A 19,577-nucleotide genomic window follows, 5' to 3' on the forward strand; every position below is an offset into this window, starting at 1 on the left:
TACGAACTAGAAACTTACAAATGGAAGCCCGAAGGAACGCCAAAAGTATGTTTATTGAGAATTTACGTGTTTAAAAATATTCAGTTCGTTTTCTACCTCTGTCATGGCTATGGCGAATGGGCTGGAAACCACGGTTATACGCGGGAATTTCTGCCTAAGCTTCTTGAACTTGGCGCCGTTGTCTTCAGTCATGATCACTATGCTCACGGAAAATCTGGTCCTTTTGAAAGAACCCACCGCGATCGATGTCAAATTAAGGATATACCCGATAAAATTGAACTTTCATAGCGCCTAAATACGAGGTCGGATCATTTTTATTTCAAAAGCAATCCTACTTAAAATTGTGCTTTAAATTAAATTCTGGTACTTTTTTAGAAATTTTCATAAGAATTTTCCTCTCTCGAGCGATTTGAAAACGAACTCTCTCGATTTCTCGAAATTTTTCCACTAAATCGCTAAAACTGAACCGTATTCTGTATTGCAATGATGCTAAGCTACAAAATTGATGGGATCAAATTCTTAAACTCGATCGAATTTTTCATTCTAGTGTTCTCTTCTTTTCTACCCTTGTTTTCTTCTCTACGCGTTTTTTCGCGTGCTACCAATCAGAGCGGTGCGCTCAACCACGCACTTTCTCTCGGAAAAGAGGACTCGAGTGAGCGAGCTCCCAGCGCGCCGCTTTGTAGAGCTTTCACGCGCTGAGTAGCCCTCAATGAAATGGCTCTAGAATCGGTTTCCTTCGGAATTAACGAAAAGTAAACCATCAAAATTGTAGATAAAGGTCTAAAGAACTTATCTATCGAAAAATCTCGACCGATTTAGTCCAAAAATTTCGAGTAATCGAGAGAGTAAGATTTGAAATCGCTCTAAAGAGAAAAATTCAAATGAGAAAATATAAATAAGTACCAAATATGAGTTCTACGTGCATTTTAACGTAGAATTGCTTTTGAAATATAAATGATCCTACGTCGCATTTCGACGCTATGAAAGTTCAATTTTATCGGGTATATCCTTAAGAGTTTCGATGAAACTGCGAGCGATCTCTGCGCTAGAATCAAAATCGCAAGAGAAGAATACCCAGCCCTTCCATGTCTTCTGCTCGGTTGTTCTATGGGCGGCTTGATAAGTTTTGTAGCAGTGATGAACGAAAAACCAGATATTGATGGGCTCATGCTTTTAGCTCCAGCAATCCAGGTAAAATCTAAAAAAAAATTTTGCTTACGATTCAACGTAGATTGACAAAAAATCAGCACCAGCTTGGCTTCGAGCTCTTGGTCGAGTTATTGGTTTCATTTACCCGAGCATGAAGAGCCCTCTTCCATTGGATCTCGATTTGATTACCAGAAATAAGGTTAGACTTTTTTTTGTGCATAAATGCCAATGTTTACAAGGAACACGCTGAGTGGATAAAAAAAGATATCGAAGAATACGGAGACAATGGAGGCTACGACTGCGGATTCGCTCTTCGAATGCTCAAAGCCCAAGAAAAGATTCAAGCTTGGATTGAAGCGAGAAATTTCCCAAAAGAACTTCCAGTTGTTCTTTTTACCGGAACGAAGGACGAAATTTGCACACCTGAAGGGTGTTACTTCGCTGAGAAGAACATCGAAGGTTCGAAATTATATACCTACGAAGGTGCAGCTCATGCACTTACAAACGAACTCCCGGAAACGGCTGAAAAGTTTTATGAAGACTTGTCTTCCTGGATTACTTCTGTGATTTCTAAATAAAGTCTTATTGGCAATGCACTGTGAGAAATTAGCTGATCTTCTTCTGTCCCATAATTCTAGAATAACAAACGGGTTGATGCCTTACGATTATTTAAATAAACAGTTGTAAAAATGTCGTACGGATCAAATGTTCCAAGTTATTGTTTTCCAGCTCAATCAACTCCATATCCTCAAGCGTCCCAATTTCCTCTAACGAACCAAGCTCCATATCCACCATCACCTCGTCAATCGCAAACTTCGCCTCTGCCATCTCCAGTCGCAGTTACTGTAGATCAGCAGATTATCCCGGGTCCCGTTAATAATACGCCCAAGAGACGGTGTTCCCAACAGATGATCTATCGAAAAGTTATAGTGAACTGATATAACAAATTCATATTGAACACTGTTTGAAGGCGGTAATAAATAAATTATTTATTATAGAGAAGAAAAAGAAAATAATAGATTGAAAGGATTGATCGTCTTTATCGTGATTATCCTTGTCCTTTACATAGCACTGGATCCAAAGTCAATGATGGCAACTGACAAAGCTTGGTGTGGCACGACAACGGAAGAAAATCAAGCCCCGCTTGACGAATTGGTACTTCTTCCAGGAGGTAACGATGTTACTTTCTTTGGCGGCAGATATTATGCTGAGTTCAACCCCCAAGTGTCGAACGAGCTTGAATGTTCAATTGATGTGATGTTTCGTACTCATGGTCAAATTACAGGAATAGATCAAGCTGTTTTTACTATACCTTCGATAAATCCAAACAAAAACATAATTTGATCGTGTAAAAAGTCAAGGGAAGTGTAGACTTTGCAGGATACGATTGCGAGGAAGTTTATGCGAAAATTCAAGGTTCAATTTATCTTTTATCGATCTTTATTATCCCATTAAACTTTCAGGACAAAAAATTTGCGGGCAACAAGAAATAAACCGCGGGTTTTACGACCAGAATATCGAGATTGTCTTCGTTGGTAATGTCTCTGATAACGATGCTTCGACTATTGGAATTTTCGACCTCATTATCAGCAACCCATAACTGATGGACTATAACTGTTTTTCTTAACGTTCTCAATAAATAAACTAATTATTCGTTAATCAATAAAGATTCCGTAGTTTTTAATTTCAGAATCTTAGACGATAAAATAGAAATTTCTTCAGCGTTAAATATTCCATAAATATGACGTCAGTAAAAGAACGTCGATCATTCAGAATGATGATTCATTCTTCTGAGAACAGAATTCCAGGTCAGACTTTCCTCTGAGTCCTACGCAGTAAATTTTAATTACCGAACAAATGATCCGCGCCGTATATAATCGTATGTCTTTCTCTATTTGAAACACAGAAAAAGCTCACTAAAACCGACGAAAATGTATAATTTTTTGAACACCCAAATCGACAAAATCAGCAAGCTCCTCTTTTCATGCTCATGTCTTCTCCTTGTCACGCAGATTTTCTCCATCAGCGTCGGCGTCAAGTACGGAGTTTACTTTGCATTGGAAGTGTTTCTCAGTGGAATAGCGATTTCGATAGTGCCTGGCATAGCTGGATGGCTGGGAATAACGCAGGCTAAAAAAGAGCAAGGGCCTGATTTCTACATCAGCTTCAAAACGGTTGCCTGCGTGGTAAGTTGATCACTGTGTATGTTCATTTATGTTCATTTTTCAGGGAAATTTTGCTGGATCTGTCGCGGTTGTTGGCTTTTTGCTTTTCGCGACATATTTGGGAGCTGTCGCTTATAGTCTGTCAACCTGGGGTGGATCTAGATATTGGTTTGGAATGTCACATCGTAAGTTTAAAAGAAAATTTCAGATTATAAGAAAATTCAGCTATGAAATGGGCTTATCTCTCTATGCTGGTTATTGAATGGTTCCTTATGACGATTATTATGTCTGTCTCCTTCGTCCTTGCAAATTACTTTGGATGCACATGCTGTTGCCAGGTACAGAAATGAAATTTTATCATAAATAAGATCTCATCACAAGGATCCATCGAACTCTGTGGCAATCGCTCCGGTTGTCGTTCAGGATGCGCCTCTTACCGTTGTCACTGTTCGTGAGGAGCCCTCATCCGAAAAGGCAGAAGAGATTCAGGGTTTCTGATCAACTTCGTTTCTTTGAACAGCTATTAACTCTGACAGTGATTCTGACATAATTATCCATTGAATAAATAAAGTGACGCTGCATAAAATAAAAACGATGTAAACAAAATTATGTTATCATATTAATTGTATTGGACCTTTTAATAGAATTGCACTTGAGTCATTTGGACAGTTAATAATTTTGTCTAATAGTAGGTTTGCGGTTGCGTTTTCATCGACTGGAGAAAACTGGCGAATTTGAAGTTGGGGGCACTTTTTTCTATCAGTTTTGGCAGGGCACTGGAGAAGGGGGAGTTTATTCTTTGACGGGCTCCTTGGAGACGGCGAAGGGCTCGGCGACAGCTTCGTGTCGGGAGGCCTTGATGACGCAGTCCTTGACGGGTCGGTCCTGCGCGCCGGTCTTGGTTCCTTCGATCTTTCGGACAACATCCTAGAGTTTTTTGTTAGTAAGGGAAATTGAGAATGCTGGCTTACCATTCCACTAAGGATCTTGCCAAAGACAACGTGTCGTCCATCGAGCCATGGGGTCTTGACGGTGGTGAGGAAGAACTGGGAGCCGTTGGTGTCCTTTCCAGCGTTGGCCATTGAGAGCCAGCCAGCGCCGTAGTGCTTGAGCTTGAAGTTCTCGTCAGCGAATTTTTCTCCATAAATAGATTTGCCGCCTGTTCCATCTCCTCGAGTGAAATCACCACCTTGAAAACATGAGTTAACGCAAGACAAATAATCAAGTTCACATTTTGAACGCAAGTGACCTAAATCTCAAATATCAATAAGATCGAAAAATCAAATAACGTATTCAGAATACGGTATTCGTATTGAACTGAATTGTAATATCTTTACGAGTTTGTCAATCCATTCAAAATCAGTTTCATAAAAGTCTTTACCTTGGATCATAAAGTCTTTGATAACTCGGTGGAACTTGGAGCCAGCGTAGCCAAATCCCTTGGTGCCAGCGGCGAGGGTGTAGAAATTCTCGACGGTCTTGGGGACGGTCTTGCCGAAGAGGCCGATCTCGATGGTACCGATGTCTTCGCCTCCCATGGTCATTTCGAAGAAGACCTACGGTGGAATTGAATAAAAAGTTCTCGGTTAGCATTGAACCATTTTTTTTTTGAGAATTCGCTCTAAAAAAAGCTCACCTTATCAGTAACAAGTGGTCCCTTCTTCTCTTCAGCATGGGCAAGACCCAAAAGGGCAAGTAGTCCAAGAAAAACCTTCATGAGTCGTTCAGTAGTCGGGGCTGAATCTCTTGACTAAACGAGCAAAGCCAGTAGGAACGCGGACTGGGGTAAATCGCCACGTCAGTGGCACCGGCGACGCGCTATTCGCCGCGACTCAGGGCAAATCTAGATTGCTACTACGACACGTGGCCTAACGTTCGAATCGTTCAAGGCGGAAGAGGAGCGCTGGAAAACCTTCTTTTGATCTCTTGATGGGCTACTTCACATTTCAAAAGCATAATTCCCGAATAAATCTTATAGAAATTTAAATATGAATTGTAAACTCGATCAATTTATAGCGCATAAGTTTTCGAAACTCGACAAGGTTTCATAAGAAAATTAGAAAACTTGATATTCGGCACTTGAGAGTTCTTATTGGAAACAAGCTTAGCCGATTAGAATCTCAGAACTCTAAAATTTGATCTCTTGTAAACGTGTATATAAGCCTCCCAAAACCTGCATCATATCAAACTTAAGGAGAAATACTCTTCTAACAGTCTTATTTGAAATGAAACCTATTTTTGTTTTGAGCAGTGTTGCTCAAACAGGTCAAGCTAGAGTAGAGGAAGTGAAAGGCTATATTCGAAAGGTAAAAGTGTTTTTTCGATGATATTTCTAAAAGACGCTACTTGCTTTAAAATATAAAGAGATAGCTTCTATCGTAGGGATATGCACTCGATAAGATATCGGCGATAAATGCATCGGAGATTCTCCGACTGCTTCTAAATCAGTTCGAAAAGGCATAAATTAACGCTGCAGACACTCCATTTCTCATTCTGCATAAAGAGAGATGAAGCTTTTTGCAGTCACAGCATCGACGGTAATAAAAAGAGATTTTTTTGATTGCTTTATATAAAATTAACATAGGTGCTCGCTGGGACTCCTTACCAGCTTCACCCAGAGGTCGCTGACTGGCATAACGGAGAGTATGGTGATCTTCGTGTCCAGCCATGGCAGGTGCCAAGCTTGGTAGCTCTTGGCTATCTTGAAGAGAAGTTGAACATCGACTACGATGCTCCAAGCGTGAGTCCAACCGGAAGAGGCCTTGTTACCTGGGCTAATCTCTGGCAAGGTCAGATTGATCCCGCCGACGGAACATACCTCGTACCCTATGCCATTGGCGACACGGTCCCTGCTGAACATCATCAACAGATTCACGACGAGCTTGTTGATTTCTCAAAGGCCATGAGCTGTCTGAAGTTCATTCATGATCAGGATGCGACCTATGCTAACGGTGTTTGGATCGAAGGAGAAACATCATTAGGTGATGGATGCTGGTCTTATGTTGGCCAATGCTCCAACTGTGGTCGAGGTGAACGACCGCATATTCCAGAAGGTTGGCAAGCACTTCGTCTTCCAAACTGGTGCGTCACCATCGGTGGAGTTCATCACGAGTTCCTTCATGCGGTTGGATACCTTCACGAACAGGATCGACCTGATTATGCTGATTGGATCGAGCCTCGCGATGATGCAGGAGACATCGACCCTGCTCAATGGATCGATACTGGTCATCCCTTCGAGCCTGCCTCGAACGTCATGTACAGTGGGTTTACTCTTCTCTCAGGAAAAAGCTACGCCTCTCACCCACTTTTGACAACAACCGACGCGGAACAAGGTTGGGATCTCTACTGCAAAGACTCGAAAGCTACAACTCATCCAATGGAGCCCAAGTCAAAATGTCTCTTCGGAGATGAAGTTGGAGTCATCCGACCCGTTTTTGAACACAAATTCTGCAATGGCTTCAACGATTGCTTGGATGGCGAGGACGAAGATGGCCGCCTCGCGACCTGTGATGAAGGCCCCAAAACTGACCTCGGCTGTTGCACACACATCAACGTGAATTGGAGCGGTGCTGTTTGCACTCCTAATGGTGTCCATAATGACAGAGACAAGTACCTTTGTCAGCCCGACAATCGAGAGCTCAGATGGGAACCAGGGAGCGGTTGGTATTATGCTGGTTCACCTGGCGCATGGGGATATTTTGCTACCGGAAACCCCGATCATGATGCTACATGCATAGGTGGACATGGCGAATTCTCGGCTGACTATCCATGGAATGGATACAATTTGCTCCTTTCTTGCCAGCCAGGTGATGGTCCAGCTACTCCTATGCCTTGCGCAAGCCATAACTGTCCCGATGATCGATACTGCTCCAACGATGCAGCTTCGGAAATGGGCTACGAATGCATCTGTCGAGATGCTAGTAACTGTGAATCAACAACAACTGAGGAACCACCAACCGAGCCCCCAACTGAACCACCAACCGAGCCACCAACTGAACCTCCATCGGTTTGCAGCTGTGAGCCAGCATGTGAATCTGGATTCGTCTGTGACAATGGAGAATGTGTCGATCACGATGAGTGCCTCACTGGAGCGCATCACTGTCATGAATTCGAGCAGTGTGTCAACACAAATGGGAACTTCCGATGTGAACCTGGAGAAGATGTTTGCGATGATTCGTGGACACCACAGTGGAAGGGGGTAAGTTCATTTTTTTATTTGAGCATGAAATGAAAGCAAAAAATTCAGCGCAAAACAGCCAAATACATTTACAAAAACGAGAAGTCGGCTCTTATTTCTGCCAAATTCCGCGTGAAGAACGCCCCAGTCAACCCTCGAACAGATCTTTACCAAGGATTCATCGTTTGGACCAAGGATGTCTGCGGTAACGATTTCTTGAAGAAAATGCGATCTGGAGAGGTTGGAGTCGAGCTTGTCGATACCGAGGATGTTTACGATTTGAACTACGTCTACTTCAAAAACGACGGAAAGTACTCGTTGGGAGGCTTTTCGTTTGAGTCTACTCAGGTTGTCACTAAGGATACTCCCTGGGCTTTCAAATCAGGTACTGTTCTTTCGATCTTCTATTTCAAACATATTCAGGTGTTCCAACCAAAAACATGGGCTCTGACGATGTTCAAATCTTCCTCACCGGACTCGATAAGGTTAACTTCCTCGACGCCTTCGGAATGGACTGGTGCCTCCTCACCCTCGCGAACGCCCTTATGCCAGCTGGAGACTACCCAGGACACATGACCCAGTGTGTCTTCGAAAATAAGAAATTCTGGAAAACTCCTACAGATCCAAATGCATAGATAGAATATCTATCGGATAGAATCTATCCTTTTCAATAAGTCTGCAAATTTCACTAGTAGGAGAATGTTTGCTGCAACTTTAGAGGCATAGAAAACAATGAATAAAATATCCGTCAGCAAGAATACTTTTTTCATTTCATTCTTTCCGAGTAGTAGCTTAGTTTTTAATTTACAAATAAATAATTGAAGAACTTTCAAGATTGTTATGACAAGTTTAAGCTGGACAAGTGTTGAAGGTAGTAACAGGTACAGTACTTTTGTGAGTAAAAATACGGAAAGAAATAAAAATAGAAGTGAGTAGTTTGGCTAAATGTCAAGTTTCTGCGAGGACAAACGAGAGGGTAGCTTGGGAATGAAGTCGTTTCGATAATTGCGTAGCTCGATTTCTAACCAGTCGAATTTGTTTTTCCACTTTTTCGCCATCTCCGCGATACCGTCATAGGTTTGGGATTTTTCTTAAATCGATTTTAGAGCCGATCATAATTTTTGATTTCAATACCTTCCAAGAGATTAATTTCATCCGTGAGATCGTTGGTGACTTCTTTGGCGGTCATTTCTAACCGAGTAAATGTCTCCTTCAGCTCAGATTCAACCTGATAAGATGTTAATAACAGTGTTAATAACTTTCTCTTATAAAAACCTGATTGGAACACTTCGAAGCGGTGTATTCAACAGAATGGCGCAATTTCTCTGATGCATGATCAGCAAACTGCTTTCTAAACTCTTGTCCTTGTCTCGCAGGCGTCCATCGAATCCTTTCAAAAGCGTAGTATCCTGCATAAGCAAAGATTCCCCCGATTATTATTCGATTTCCAATAGTTGAGAGTCCAGATTTATTCCAGAATTTCCAAGCTGCTGTAGCAACAACACCAGAGGGAAGGAATCGCTCTGCAGTTTCGACATCTTGAGCTCGAATTGTTCCGTCTAATTTCAACTATGAAAGGGGAATTTTTGAATGGGGGCTTACTTGTGATGCTCTCTATCTGCGATGGCAAATTAGAACAGGCTCCGACAGTCATATTTTGAATGAAGGATAAGACACTGTAAGAAGTAACGGCTTTTCCGAGATAAGGAACTTTTTCCAGAAGGCTTGATAATGATTTGATTAATGGGAAGAGCTAGAATTGTCTTACCGCGTGGGAGAAGCGGAGAACTTGAAGCTCAGGTCTTCTTTGAAATCATTCAGAGCAAAGAAATTGATCTCGTATTGCAGTGAAAATGGTCGGTTAGCTTCGGTTTTGCACTTTTCTTTATCCTGAAATACCGATAGAATGAGATAATTTTCTTCCATTTACCTTGATGACATTTGTTAGTCCTTCGATCATTTCCATCTTTGCCCGACTGACTTCTTCAGTAAGAGATGCTGAACAAAGGGAGACGAGGTTTTGGCGTACTCCATTTTCGACATGTTCAATGAGCTTTTTTCGATAAGCGTCAATGACAAATTTTGAGGGGTGGAATTTTTCGAACTCGAAATTTTCAACCAACTCAGAAACTTTTCCAAGCTCGATGTCTAGTGCCGCAGCTACTTGGTTTGATACATTGTCCTATCGAATCTTTTAGGTTAGATTGGAGTGACTTTACTTACTGTTATGTGGCTAATCTGGTCATGTACTTTCTTCGTGACTTTCTCCATTTGATCCTTGTTGAAGTTTTTCCTCATCTTTTGTGTATCCGCTTCGTCGTTAGAGATATTTCTTACGACAAGTGCGGCAGCATTCAAATCGGCCAGGATTTTTGACAAGTGTTTGACGATATTCTCTCCACCAGATACATGCTGAGAAAACTTCGTTGCGATCGCTGAACGAGTGATGCACTCTTCAAACTTCTTCTCAAACTCTTCGAACTCGAGCTGACGACTTTTGAAGCCATCTGGGAAGTTGTTTGGGTTCTCCGGAATGCCTTAAAATCCATCGTTAATTATCTCAAGCGAATAGTCTTCTTACCTTTAGTCCTTGAGATTCTTGTATTGAGCATTTCCCGAGCTGAGATAAAGAACACACGGTTTTGGGCTTCAGAGGAGTTGTAAATTTTCAACTCGTCGGTGAGAAAAGCTTCTGCTCGTTCAAGATGCTGAGCTCGAACTAATAAATATTAAGATTAATAAAAACGAAGAAAATCTAACCTTCATCCATCATATCAGGCTCCTGAGCAGAAGCATCCCATCGATTGTGCAAAATGAAGATATTCGGCTTTGAGAAGCACTCAGAAACTTTGTGGAAAAAGTTTTTCTCCGCCTGCATCATTGTCGATTCTGCATTCGCCACGAGAATGAATACATCCGCGTCCAAGCAGTGCTTATCAATCCACAGGTCCAAATCGGGCGTCACATCCACGCCAGGGCTGTCTACAATGCACACTTCAGCGTTGAGAAGTCTACATTTGTTTTTCGGCCAGCAAATCTTGATCAAACTGTCTTCTGTCAATTTTTCCGCGGCGCCAGAAAGTGCATGAGCTAGCTTTTGAACTTTTTCTACCGCCTGTTCTTCTCCATCTTCAGTAATGATATACGGATTGGGCTTTCCCGATCCCTCAACAGCCAGGAAGCAGGAAGTTGTGTGGCCGATCCCGGAAGGTAGAACTTTGTCCCATAACATGGCGTTGATGCATGTTGATTTTCCATTTGAGGTGCGCCCGAAGAAGGCAACCTTCATCTGATCTCGAGAAAGGATCTCGTGGACGCCTGTTACTTTGACGACAAGCTCATTGAGCTCTGCAATCGTGTCTGATGAAAGAACATGGTCGGTGTCAGTCGTAACCACTGTCTCAATGAATGTCTATAATGATGGCTAAAATTTGCTGAAATAATTTATAGAGACGTAAAAATTTGAGCCATTTCCTGTACTGCTTCTATTTGCTCTTTAATCTGCTCGAAGACCTCCTGAATCTTCCGCTTGGCGTCGGAGAACTCCTCAAATACAGATTCCGTTCTTGGCATGACCGCACTCATTTTCTCGTCGCTCCAATGTCTGAAAAAGCCATTCTGAATTCAAGCCGTCTGTTAGTCACTCAACCTCATCTCTGAACCCTCTTTGACCCTTACACAAACTAACACACAGTCATCACAAAAAAGAAAACTCACGCAATGATTTAAATCAAGCGATATTTATTTGCAGGTATCAGCAAGATTGAAGGGGTTTAATAATTGGTCTATAAAGGTTGTCTTGTTTTGGGCAGTCAATTTATTTATCTAGAAATCTTTGTACAGTTGTGGTTTGTAGACCTTATTTTCCAATTGGACGTTTGTATTTTTTGCATTTTTGAACAAAGCGGAGTGGTAGTTTGAACTTATTACCAGCCTAGAAGTATTTATGATTAATTTCATTCATTAAAAGTTTTCTAACCGGTGTTTCCATCGGGTGATCGATTGCCCATCGTAGCGGCATCACTCCACGCGTCGGAATTCTTTTTCTTTGGGCTTTTGGTGCCCCATCCACCAGAGCTTCGAGCTGGACTCTTATTTCCCCAGCTACTTCCACCGCCATCTCGAGCGGGGCTCTTTCCACCCCATGCGTTTCCACCACCGCTGCTGCTCTTGTTGCCCCACGGGCTCGAAGGCGTTCTCGAGCCGCTCTTCGTTCCCCAGCCGCTGGAGTTCGACTGTGAATTTGGATTGCTACCCCAAGAGTGGTTTGGAGTTCGATCGCCCCGTGGAGTCATATCGCCGCGTGGAGTTTTACCGCCCCTTGGAGTGCGGCTTCCAGCCCAAGAACCTTCGTCAGCTCTTGGCGTTCTTGGGGCTCCCCAGCTGCTAGATCCTTCTCGTCGAGCATCACCACCGGCCCATGGTGACTTACCACCGCCAGCAGCGTCCCTTGCAGCCCATGGTGATTTTCCACCGTCATCTCGGTCTCTACCACTTGTATCGCTGCCTCCCCATGGACTTCTCTCGGCTGATGGACCTCCTTTTCCGCCCCATGGTGATGGCTCTCTACTATACAAATTGTGAGATGCAGACAAAATGCACGATTCTTACCTGTCTCTATCATTTGAACTATTCCAGGATGGCTGTCGATCATCTCTGCTGAAAGAAGAGCCACGATCTCCTCTGTCTCTTCCCCTATAGCTACCGCCATCTCGATCTCGTCTATCTCCTCCGTCTCTTCGTCCACCAAAGTCGCCACGACCACGTCCTCGGCCGCGTCCACCGCCTCGGCCTCCGCGTCTATCTCCTCCACGGTCCCATCCTCTGTCGCCACCTCTATCGCCGCCTCGGCCACCGCCCCAAGAATTTCTATCGTCTCTTCCTGGACGGTCACCACCGGATCTACCAGATGATCTGCCCCAGCCGCCGTCATCATCATCGACTCTTCTAAGAAGAGAAGGCTTCTTGAATCCATCATCATCAACTCTTTGGAGTGTTGGTTTGCGCGGTGATTCTTCGAATGGATCCGAAGGAGTGTAAGCACCACCTTTGAGCTCCTTGAGTTGTTGTCGATTGAGAGAATTCACGATTTCTGCCAGGCCTTGTTTTGGATCGCGACGGACAGGAGCTGGAGGACGCTCGAGGTAATGCTCTTTGAAGTACTGGAAGAGAGTCGCTGTAGTTGAGTGAACAATTTGACGGTAGCGGAATCCGTCTGGCAGTGCTGTTATGTATTCGTGCTTCACAGAGCTGTTCGATGAAGGGAGGAAGGAGAGCATAAATTTCCCTGAAAATAAAGTTTATCAAACAATTGAAGAGAAATTAGATCACCTTCAACTTCGGCTGGGCCGCAAGTGTCCTTGCGGCAGCAGGAGATAAAGTAGGGAATCTTCTTCGCATCAGCTCTTTTAGCTTCCTTACAAAGAGCCTCTGCTTCCTTACGAGCACCCCCGATATCTCTGAAGTACTTGTGCTCGATCAAATCGCGTGCATTCGAAGCCATCGGCTGAACGTATCGTGCGATAACCTCATCGAGATCTTCATACTCTTCGCCGTTGATGATGAGCTTTTCACCAAGTGTGTAGCTGTTGATTTTGTTTCTTTCGTGAATCGTGATTTGCGAGTAAATGTTGTCGTGGACTTTCCAAGTGGCGCTGATGAAATCAGATCCTTTTGAACTTGGTCGGATGATGCACTCGCCTTGATCCATGGACTGCAGTCTGAGGATCGCATCGCCGTAGGAGATGTTCATGAAATTATCATGAGCAATGACGCGCTAGAAAACTTATGAAAATACCGAATTATTTCATAGGGTACCTTGGTGTATTGAGACTGATTTTGAGCCTTTTTCTTCTTATTCTGAAATTGAGCGAGGACCATGTCCATCTTGGTCTTATCCAGATGCCTGTCTTGCTCTTTGTGATTGGCTCCGAAATTATCGTTCTGTAGATCGGTACTCTTCGTAGTCAATCGCAACTGGAACTTTTCGAAGTTGATGGACTTGATGCGTCCTCGAACGACCTGATCGAGCTTCATTCTTGTCGTTGGATCCTCGACGTACCCATCGTCTCGACTGGAGATGCTATTTCTATCAACAAGGGCCGAAAGGCCGTTGTCGAGCTTGATGGAAACCGCCCAAAGTTCTCCTGGACACTTATCATCTAAATCATTGATTTAACAAGATGATCATTTTTAAAAATCCTACAATTGTCAAGGGTGTCAAAGTGAGTCCAGACTTGACTGAGTTCCGTGAAATCTTTTCGTTTGCACCAGGGGCACATCCAGCAGTCTGTTCCTTCCACTCGCTTGGGATCTTTTAGATTTTCCTCGCTCATTTGTCCGTTTTCATCCTTCTTAGTCGCCGAGTACATGAACCTAAGATTTGATAAACATCATAAACACTTATTTGTGTACCTTTGAACGGTTCCAGTTACCATCTTTTGCGGATAAATAGTGTCCGCTGTTTCACCAGTAAGGAGATAGAAGAGCTCGTCAGAATGAATTTGTCTGGGAGGCTTGCGGTTGTCTCTAAATGGAGAACCGATCTCTTTTTTCAACTGATAGAGCGTGCAGATCTTGTTGAAGATGTTGAAATTGCCCTCATTGTGATTGAGTGTAATCAGATCAGCATTGAATGCTTCGAGATCCAGGCCTTGCAGGTACTCCGGCTTTCCCATGACCTAAGATTCGATGACAAACAGTTTTAACGTCATAAATTACCTTGTTGACAGCTCGATACTCCTCATTTTCGTACTCGTCCTCCTCCATTTCATCTGGAGCGACTTGACAAGCCAAATCCTTGCACATTTTTCGTCCATATTCGAAACTTTCTGGATGAATACGAGTACTGTCGAAAACATCGACGTATTCTTCAGCGTCGCCGAGTTCGGAAGTGTTCAACCGGATGAAACCGACACAATTGACGAAGACGGTTGGACCAATCGAACGGACTTGATCATCGTTGACGCCAAGGATCTTTTGTCGATGCTCGATTCGGATATTTTGGCGACGATAATCCTTCAGGAAAGCATCGGCTTTTCTTCTTCCAAGACCTGTAAATATAAGAAGAGGTTCAGTCAATTGTAAATACCTGGTAAGAATTGAAGAAGTTGACTGTGATGATCAAGAGCGATAGCCTGATTAATGTCGACTCCGATGTCGCAAACTATTTTCTGCATTTCTTCCTCAAGTGCTTTGCGAAGGAGATCTTTAGTTCGACGATCTTTGAGAAGATACTGATTTGGCGAAAGATTGAGGCAAAGAATGTCATCATCTGGGTTGAAGAGCTGGGAGATTTCGATTGCAGGGTCAAGAGCAAATCGTCCTAGAAAAGCATTAGCTTTAGTGATAGAGAAATATTTTACCTAATGAAATGGCGAGACGAAGTTCTTCTGGATAATCAGGATAAGCTTCTTGGGCGAATTTGGCGACAGAGTAGACACGAGAGACCATTGGATCTCTGAATTCAACTACAGGCTTGGGATAGCCGTCTTCGATGTGGAGTTCCTCGATTACTCGATTGACCATGGTCATAAGGTTTCGAGATTTCATCGAAGTGGCAGCCAAAATGATAGCGTAGGGTCGGTATCGAGAAAGAATCTGCTTCAGCTGGTCAATGTCGCGTTTCATCGACTGATGATGAGGGTGACTTTCTCTCATTGCAGGAGCCATGATTCGGTTAAATTTTCGATACATGTGGATTTCACCGTCTTGCTTGAGCATGACTCCAAAGGTTGGCACTTCAATTCGGTCACTGGCGTGGAGACAGAGAAGCAAATCTTCTTGCTCGTAGTCTTCATCTTCGAGGGGATTATTGATCGGAATGCACGGACCGGCAGAGGCGATGGCACGGAACTTTCGCCGAGCAAACTCGTATATTCCTTCTTCTGCTTCTTCAATCAACTTGAGCTTGAGTTTTTGGATAAAGGCGGGATAGAGCATTTGATTGAGCATCTCCTGAATTAGCATCTGACGCTGCGTGTTCCACTTGACAGTGAGATCATCATTGAGATCCTTGTTGTAAAGATCAAAGAGGTCTTCTTCGATGTCGTCAAGAATCATGCCATTTCCGTCTGGGTCAGTGAATCGGTGACTAGGTCGTTTTTCAAGGCCGATTTCCATCTCAATGAGCTTATCATCGGCTCCATTTTTCAAGTGAATAAATTCGGCGCCTTTTAGATCCTTTATGGGCTTGTTGCTCAAAAATCGAAGTCGATAAAGGGGGTGGTCCTCGTCAATAGCACGCTCGCCCTTTTTCGTCAGCGTGGTGGAAATGCATGCCTTTTCGAAGAATTGCTTTCGAACAACCTTTCGAACTTCGGGTTCAACAGCCATTTGCTGAGCGGCGACAAAACGGGCACCGCGGAGAACTTTCTCGGCGGAATCGAACTGATCTGTCACATACAATGATGCGAATTCCTCTGGCTGCTCGTCGCATTGATTGACTTCGTGGTTCTGGAAGTCGCATTTGACGTGATCAGCGAATTCTTCCGGTGTCAGACCGAATTTCTTAGCAACTTCGCCAAGGTTGTTTTTCAGGCATAAGTTGTAGTTCGAGTTTCGCTGGGCCTGCTTCATGTTCTTTGTGTCTCCAGAATTGTATTCTTCGTCCTCATTTCGATTTTTCTGATTCATTTTTTGGACATCCCGGCCAAAATGAAGCTGGAAGAACTGAAAGTAATCATCGAGTTCGTTTTGAGTGTTGCATTCTTCGACTTTACTGACGTATGAAGGCTCAAGGGATCGGTAAACTTTGAAGTCTTCAGATTGACTTTCGTCGTACTGGAAATTAAGCATGTTCTGGAAGAGCTTGTGGAGCTTGATCTTCTTTTGAGAGAATTTCATGTAGTGCTCATCATATCGAAGGATTCGGTGGAGATCGAAAAAGTCAAGACTTTGCTCAGTATCGATGTAGTTGAGTCGCGACTCGTTGACATTAGGCAAGTCGGTTTCGAAAATTTCATTCGGGAACTCGCACTCTGGAATTCGCTCTCGGTCATCTCCCTCTTCGCCTTTCTTCTCTTTTCGATACCAAAGGAGCTCGTCGAAGGTGATATCGGCATCACCAAGTTCGCGACGTTCCTTGTTCACTCTCTGAAGCTCCTCTTCGTTTAGAAACTGAGTTCTGCCTTCATGATCACCGATTTTCATTTTGCGGTTGATACGACCAAGACGCGGCCCATTCATGCTCATTGAAGTATCCATAGGTTGGCCCGTGCTACCGGCGCCGCCCCAGCTGCTGCTTGCTGTGTTTGCCCATGGGCTCTCACCAATATTTTCCTTGTTTGACTCGGAAGCAGTCCATGGAGATGCAGATGACTTTTCTGAGGTATCATTATTTTCCCAACCAGAGTTTGGTTTGTCAGCATCATTAGATGTGTTGCCCCAACCGCCACCGACGGGACTCGCGGGTGCGTCGCCCCATCCGCCGGGTTTTCGAGCCATCTCGGGGTTACCCCAATCGCCATCACCGGTGCTACTACCCCAGCCGTCATTGCCAGCCATAGAGCCATTTTCTCTTGGAAAATCACTTTCTCGTTCGCTCATGAAATCTTTAAGTGGCACACCGAATTCATCCTTGATGTATTTTCCGATCAGATCCCAGTGGAGAATTTGCTCTTGCCTATATTTGTAAATAAACGCCGGTTCAAGTACAGTAAGACCGTTTGAAATGCCTTCTCCGACTCGGAAGTTGTAAAGCGCCTTGTAAATCTTGAAGAGGAATGTGTTGTGTTTTCTGCCGTATTCCATGATGTACTTTAGTCTTTGTTCGCGGTCTTCGTGATTTCGCAACGGCTCATAGTCTTTGTATTTCAAAAACACTTTAGCAGCGTCGTCGATTCTCTTCTTGGGATAAGGGCTTGCATAAACAGTCGGCATCTTTTCTGGCTCTGGTTCAGGCTCTTCACCCTCTCTTGGCCTCTTCTTGAATTCAGGCAATTGCTTGACTTCCTGGCGAAACATTGGATCTTCAAATTCTTGATTGGAAATGGAAGAGTTGAAAGCGTTCTCCAAGATCCATCGAGCTTCCAGCTCAAGTTCGTTCTCGATCGCATCTGCGTCTGTTTGAACGTCTGAAATCTCGATATACTTGACCGGGCATTGACCATCTCCTCGAGTTTGAAAGCGCTCAGGACGATCTTCGTCGATGATCGCGGTGGCTTCGTCATTGTAGCCTCGTCGCTCAAGTTCGTCCGGTTCATAAAGATCTGTAAGCGCTTTCTTCGATTTCTTCTGCTTCACAGGCCGCGGCTCGTCTTCGTCGTATTCTCCATATTCGTTTTCGAAATCTTCAAACATTTCCCCAAGCTGAGTCGGATCAATGTCGAAGATATTCGCTGCTTCGCGAAGATTCTCGTCGACGTAAACATTTCCGCCTTTGGACTTCTTGTTCGTATAAATAGGATTGCCCTGATCATCGACGATGAAGTTGTTCTCGTCGTCGGAACCGGAGTCAGAGTCAAAGTTGTCCTTTTCTCGTCGAGCACGGCGCGGTTCCATAGGCTGGTCGTCATCGGAGCCGAGTGTTTCGTCGAAAATGTCACGCTGGATTCGATCTCGATCGTCTAGATCTTCATTCGCGTCTTCTTCATCGTCGGAGTCCATCACAACTCGGTTGAGCTTTTGACGCCTAGGGATGAAAAGTTACAACTTTGTGAAAAAATTTTCTCTATTTACCTGTTGACATTGATGCCCAAGTTCTCATTGATCAAATCAAAATCGTCATCGTCGAGCTTGTCATCTCGCAGCGCATCATCGCCATCTCTTCGCTTCTTTTTCTTCTTTTTTCGACGTCTCTCGCCAGAAGCTTCTTCCTCGACCTCTCCGTCGTCGATCAGATCCTCGAGATCTCCATCTTCTTCCGAATCGTCCTCGTCATCGTCAGAGTCCTCGAGAACTTTCATCTTCTTATATTTCTTCGACTTTTTGGGGTTTCTCAAAAGCTCCTCATCTTCATTCTCACTTTCTTCCGCCATTTTGTCTTCAAAATCAGCCGGATTCCACTTTTTCTTTTTCTTCGGTTTCTCGTCGGCGGAATCGTCGCTATCTCCGTCATCGCTGTCTGCTGGTCGTTTATGACCCTTTCGAGAGTTTCAATTAAGTAAAAGGGGAATTCATTAGTTGAGAAAACTACGAAAATTTCAAAGAATAATGAGTTGAGAAAAACTCTTTCCTTTGGATTCTCATCATCGGAGCCGGACATTGCATCATCCGACTGCTCTTTCGTGGACTTTTCTCCGTCAGAATCATCAGAAGCCGAATCAGCTTGTCTTGGTTTTCGACTCACTGGCTCGTCGTCACTGTCATCAGACGAATCGAGGTTATTGCGCGCTCGGGGTGCTTCATCCTCGTCGCTAGAAAATAGAATTTCGGTTTCCGAACAGCTGCAAACAAGTTCTTCGATAATGTAAATAGCAAACAAAGAAGTTGAAAAAGGTTCTCGTTCCAACTTTATAAAAGCTGATAAGTGACAATGTAAGTACACCCAGCAAATAAAGTCCTTCAGTATAATTCTTCGACTCGAAAACACGAAGCTTGAAAGGCAAAAATGAAAGAAATTTAAAACTAGCATAAGTTTTCGACTCGAAAACACTAAATTCGATTAAAAACGCTATCAACTCTCGTCTACCTCGATGCAGAGTCGTTGATCCTGGCTTGAGGTCGTCCCGTATCCTGATCCGAATCTGAAGCGGAATCCTCCGCCTGAAGGTTCCGTCGTGGCTCATCATCTGACTCGTCCGAGGAGCTCATCTCACGCAAATTTCTGCCAGAATAACGCTATTTTCCGGTGCAAAAACGCACTTTTTCGACTATCTGGCCCGTTTTCAGAGTTTTTTTCGAGTAATTTTGGAGTTTTTTGAGGTTTTTCGGGGCGTTCTGAACGCTCCTGGGCCTTATTTTGAACTGGAAAGCTCAAATTCGGCCGTTTTCAAACTCAAACTGGGCAAATGAGACTCCAGTTTGAGAAGAAATGCCGCTCACGCGAGCAATGAGCGAGAAAGGGCCAGAAGAAGAGGCCAATCAGGGCGCGCGCCAGCTGACTCATCGATGAGCCATTTTGGCTGCGCTGCTGGGAATTATTG

The 19,577-nt window shown here is 43.8% G+C and overlaps 6 protein-coding genes across 11 annotated transcripts in view; 3 read left to right on the forward strand and 3 right to left on the reverse strand.

The window, feature by feature from the left end:
- Nucleotides 1-5,111, reverse strand: part of LOC145702942 (peptidyl-prolyl cis-trans isomerase 5-like) — a 37,334-nt gene extending 32,223 nt beyond the window's left edge. The window contains exons 1-4 of one of the 2 annotated variants that reach the window (XM_081780240.1): nucleotides 4,954-5,111; nucleotides 4,699-4,873; nucleotides 4,289-4,506; nucleotides 4,109-4,244 (exon numbers count right to left, since the gene is read on the reverse strand). In XM_081780240.1, coding sequence (XP_081636366.1) covers nucleotides 4,110-4,244; nucleotides 4,289-4,506; nucleotides 4,699-4,873; nucleotides 4,954-5,034 — 609 coding nt within the window. In that variant the 5' untranslated portion in view covers nucleotides 5,035-5,111 and the 3' untranslated portion in view covers nucleotide 4,109. Of the gene's footprint in view, nucleotides 1-3,923; nucleotides 4,245-4,288; nucleotides 4,507-4,698; nucleotides 4,874-4,953 lie in introns of those variants that run through there. The other variant, XM_081780239.1, reaches the window with a different exon arrangement.
- Nucleotides 253-1,792, forward strand: LOC145702312 (monoglyceride lipase-like). The gene is made up of 3 exons (XM_081779532.1): nucleotides 253-1,194; nucleotides 1,235-1,351; nucleotides 1,392-1,792. The coding sequence occupies exons 1-3, from the start codon at nucleotides 1,111-1,113 to the stop codon at nucleotides 1,728-1,730; spliced, it is 540 nt and encodes a 179-aa protein (XP_081635658.1). The 5' UTR covers nucleotides 253-1,110; the 3' UTR covers nucleotides 1,731-1,792.
- Nucleotides 2,067-3,890, forward strand: LOC145702311 (uncharacterized). 2 transcript variants are annotated; one of them, XM_081779530.1, is made up of 5 exons: nucleotides 2,067-2,568; nucleotides 2,616-3,338; nucleotides 3,382-3,502; nucleotides 3,543-3,655; nucleotides 3,699-3,890. In XM_081779530.1, the coding sequence occupies exons 2-5, from the start codon at nucleotides 3,084-3,086 to the stop codon at nucleotides 3,813-3,815; spliced, it is 606 nt and encodes a 201-aa protein (XP_081635656.1). In that variant the 5' UTR covers nucleotides 2,067-2,568; nucleotides 2,616-3,083; the 3' UTR covers nucleotides 3,816-3,890. The 2 variants fall into 2 exon arrangements, with proteins under 2 accessions (XP_081635656.1, XP_081635657.1); XM_081779531.1 differs by having other exon boundaries at nucleotides 2,067-3,338.
- A 408-nt stretch (nucleotides 5,112-5,519) lies between the features above and the next one.
- LOC145702381 (uncharacterized) lies at nucleotides 5,520-8,319 on the forward strand. Of its 2 annotated transcripts, none has more exons than XM_081779602.1 (4): nucleotides 5,520-5,623; nucleotides 5,902-7,515; nucleotides 7,564-7,879; nucleotides 7,918-8,319. In XM_081779602.1, the coding sequence occupies exons 1-4, from the start codon at nucleotides 5,543-5,545 to the stop codon at nucleotides 8,127-8,129; spliced, it is 2,223 nt and encodes a 740-aa protein (XP_081635728.1). In that variant the 5' UTR covers nucleotides 5,520-5,542; the 3' UTR covers nucleotides 8,130-8,319. The 2 variants fall into 2 exon arrangements, with proteins under 2 accessions (XP_081635728.1, XP_081635729.1); XM_081779603.1 differs by lacking the exon at nucleotides 5,520-5,623 and adding an exon at nucleotides 5,776-5,854.
- On the reverse strand, nucleotides 8,280-10,908 carry LOC145702382 (mitofusin-2-like). The gene is made up of 9 exons (XM_081779604.1): nucleotides 10,255-10,908; nucleotides 10,076-10,213; nucleotides 9,718-10,031; nucleotides 9,425-9,676; nucleotides 9,263-9,384; nucleotides 9,097-9,218; nucleotides 8,770-9,053; nucleotides 8,629-8,722; nucleotides 8,280-8,584 (listed from the first exon to the last, which is right to left on the reverse strand). Exons 1-9 carry the CDS (start codon nucleotides 10,781-10,783, stop codon nucleotides 8,436-8,438), a joined length of 2,004 nt encoding a protein of 667 aa, XP_081635730.1. The 5' UTR covers nucleotides 10,784-10,908; the 3' UTR covers nucleotides 8,280-8,435.
- Nucleotides 10,909-11,223: 315 nt separating this feature from the next.
- On the reverse strand, nucleotides 11,224-19,523 carry LOC145704059 (transcription elongation factor SPT6-like). Of its 3 annotated transcripts, none has more exons than XM_081781484.1 (13): nucleotides 19,124-19,523; nucleotides 18,667-18,848; nucleotides 18,172-18,574; nucleotides 14,859-18,124; nucleotides 14,585-14,818; nucleotides 14,215-14,546; nucleotides 13,909-14,174; nucleotides 13,700-13,869; nucleotides 13,312-13,655; nucleotides 12,826-13,270; nucleotides 12,106-12,781; nucleotides 11,474-12,060; nucleotides 11,224-11,428 (listed from the first exon to the last, which is right to left on the reverse strand). In XM_081781484.1, exons 1-13 carry the CDS (start codon nucleotides 19,243-19,245, stop codon nucleotides 11,421-11,423), a joined length of 7,035 nt encoding a protein of 2,344 aa, XP_081637610.1. In that variant the 5' UTR covers nucleotides 19,246-19,523; the 3' UTR covers nucleotides 11,224-11,420. The 3 variants fall into 3 exon arrangements, with proteins under 3 accessions (XP_081637610.1, XP_081637609.1, XP_081637611.1); XM_081781483.1 differs by having other exon boundaries at nucleotides 11,474-12,063; XM_081781485.1 differs by lacking the exons at nucleotides 18,667-18,848; nucleotides 19,124-19,523 and having other exon boundaries at nucleotides 11,474-12,063; nucleotides 18,172-18,576.
- Nucleotides 19,524-19,577: the final 54 nt, after the last annotated feature.

This window comes from Oikopleura dioica, chromosome PAR (genome assembly GCF_907165135.1).
Source record: "Oikopleura dioica chromosome PAR, OKI2018_I68_1.0, whole genome shotgun sequence".
In the NCBI taxonomy this organism is placed as follows: Eukaryota; Metazoa; Chordata; class Appendicularia; order Copelata; family Oikopleuridae; genus Oikopleura; species Oikopleura dioica.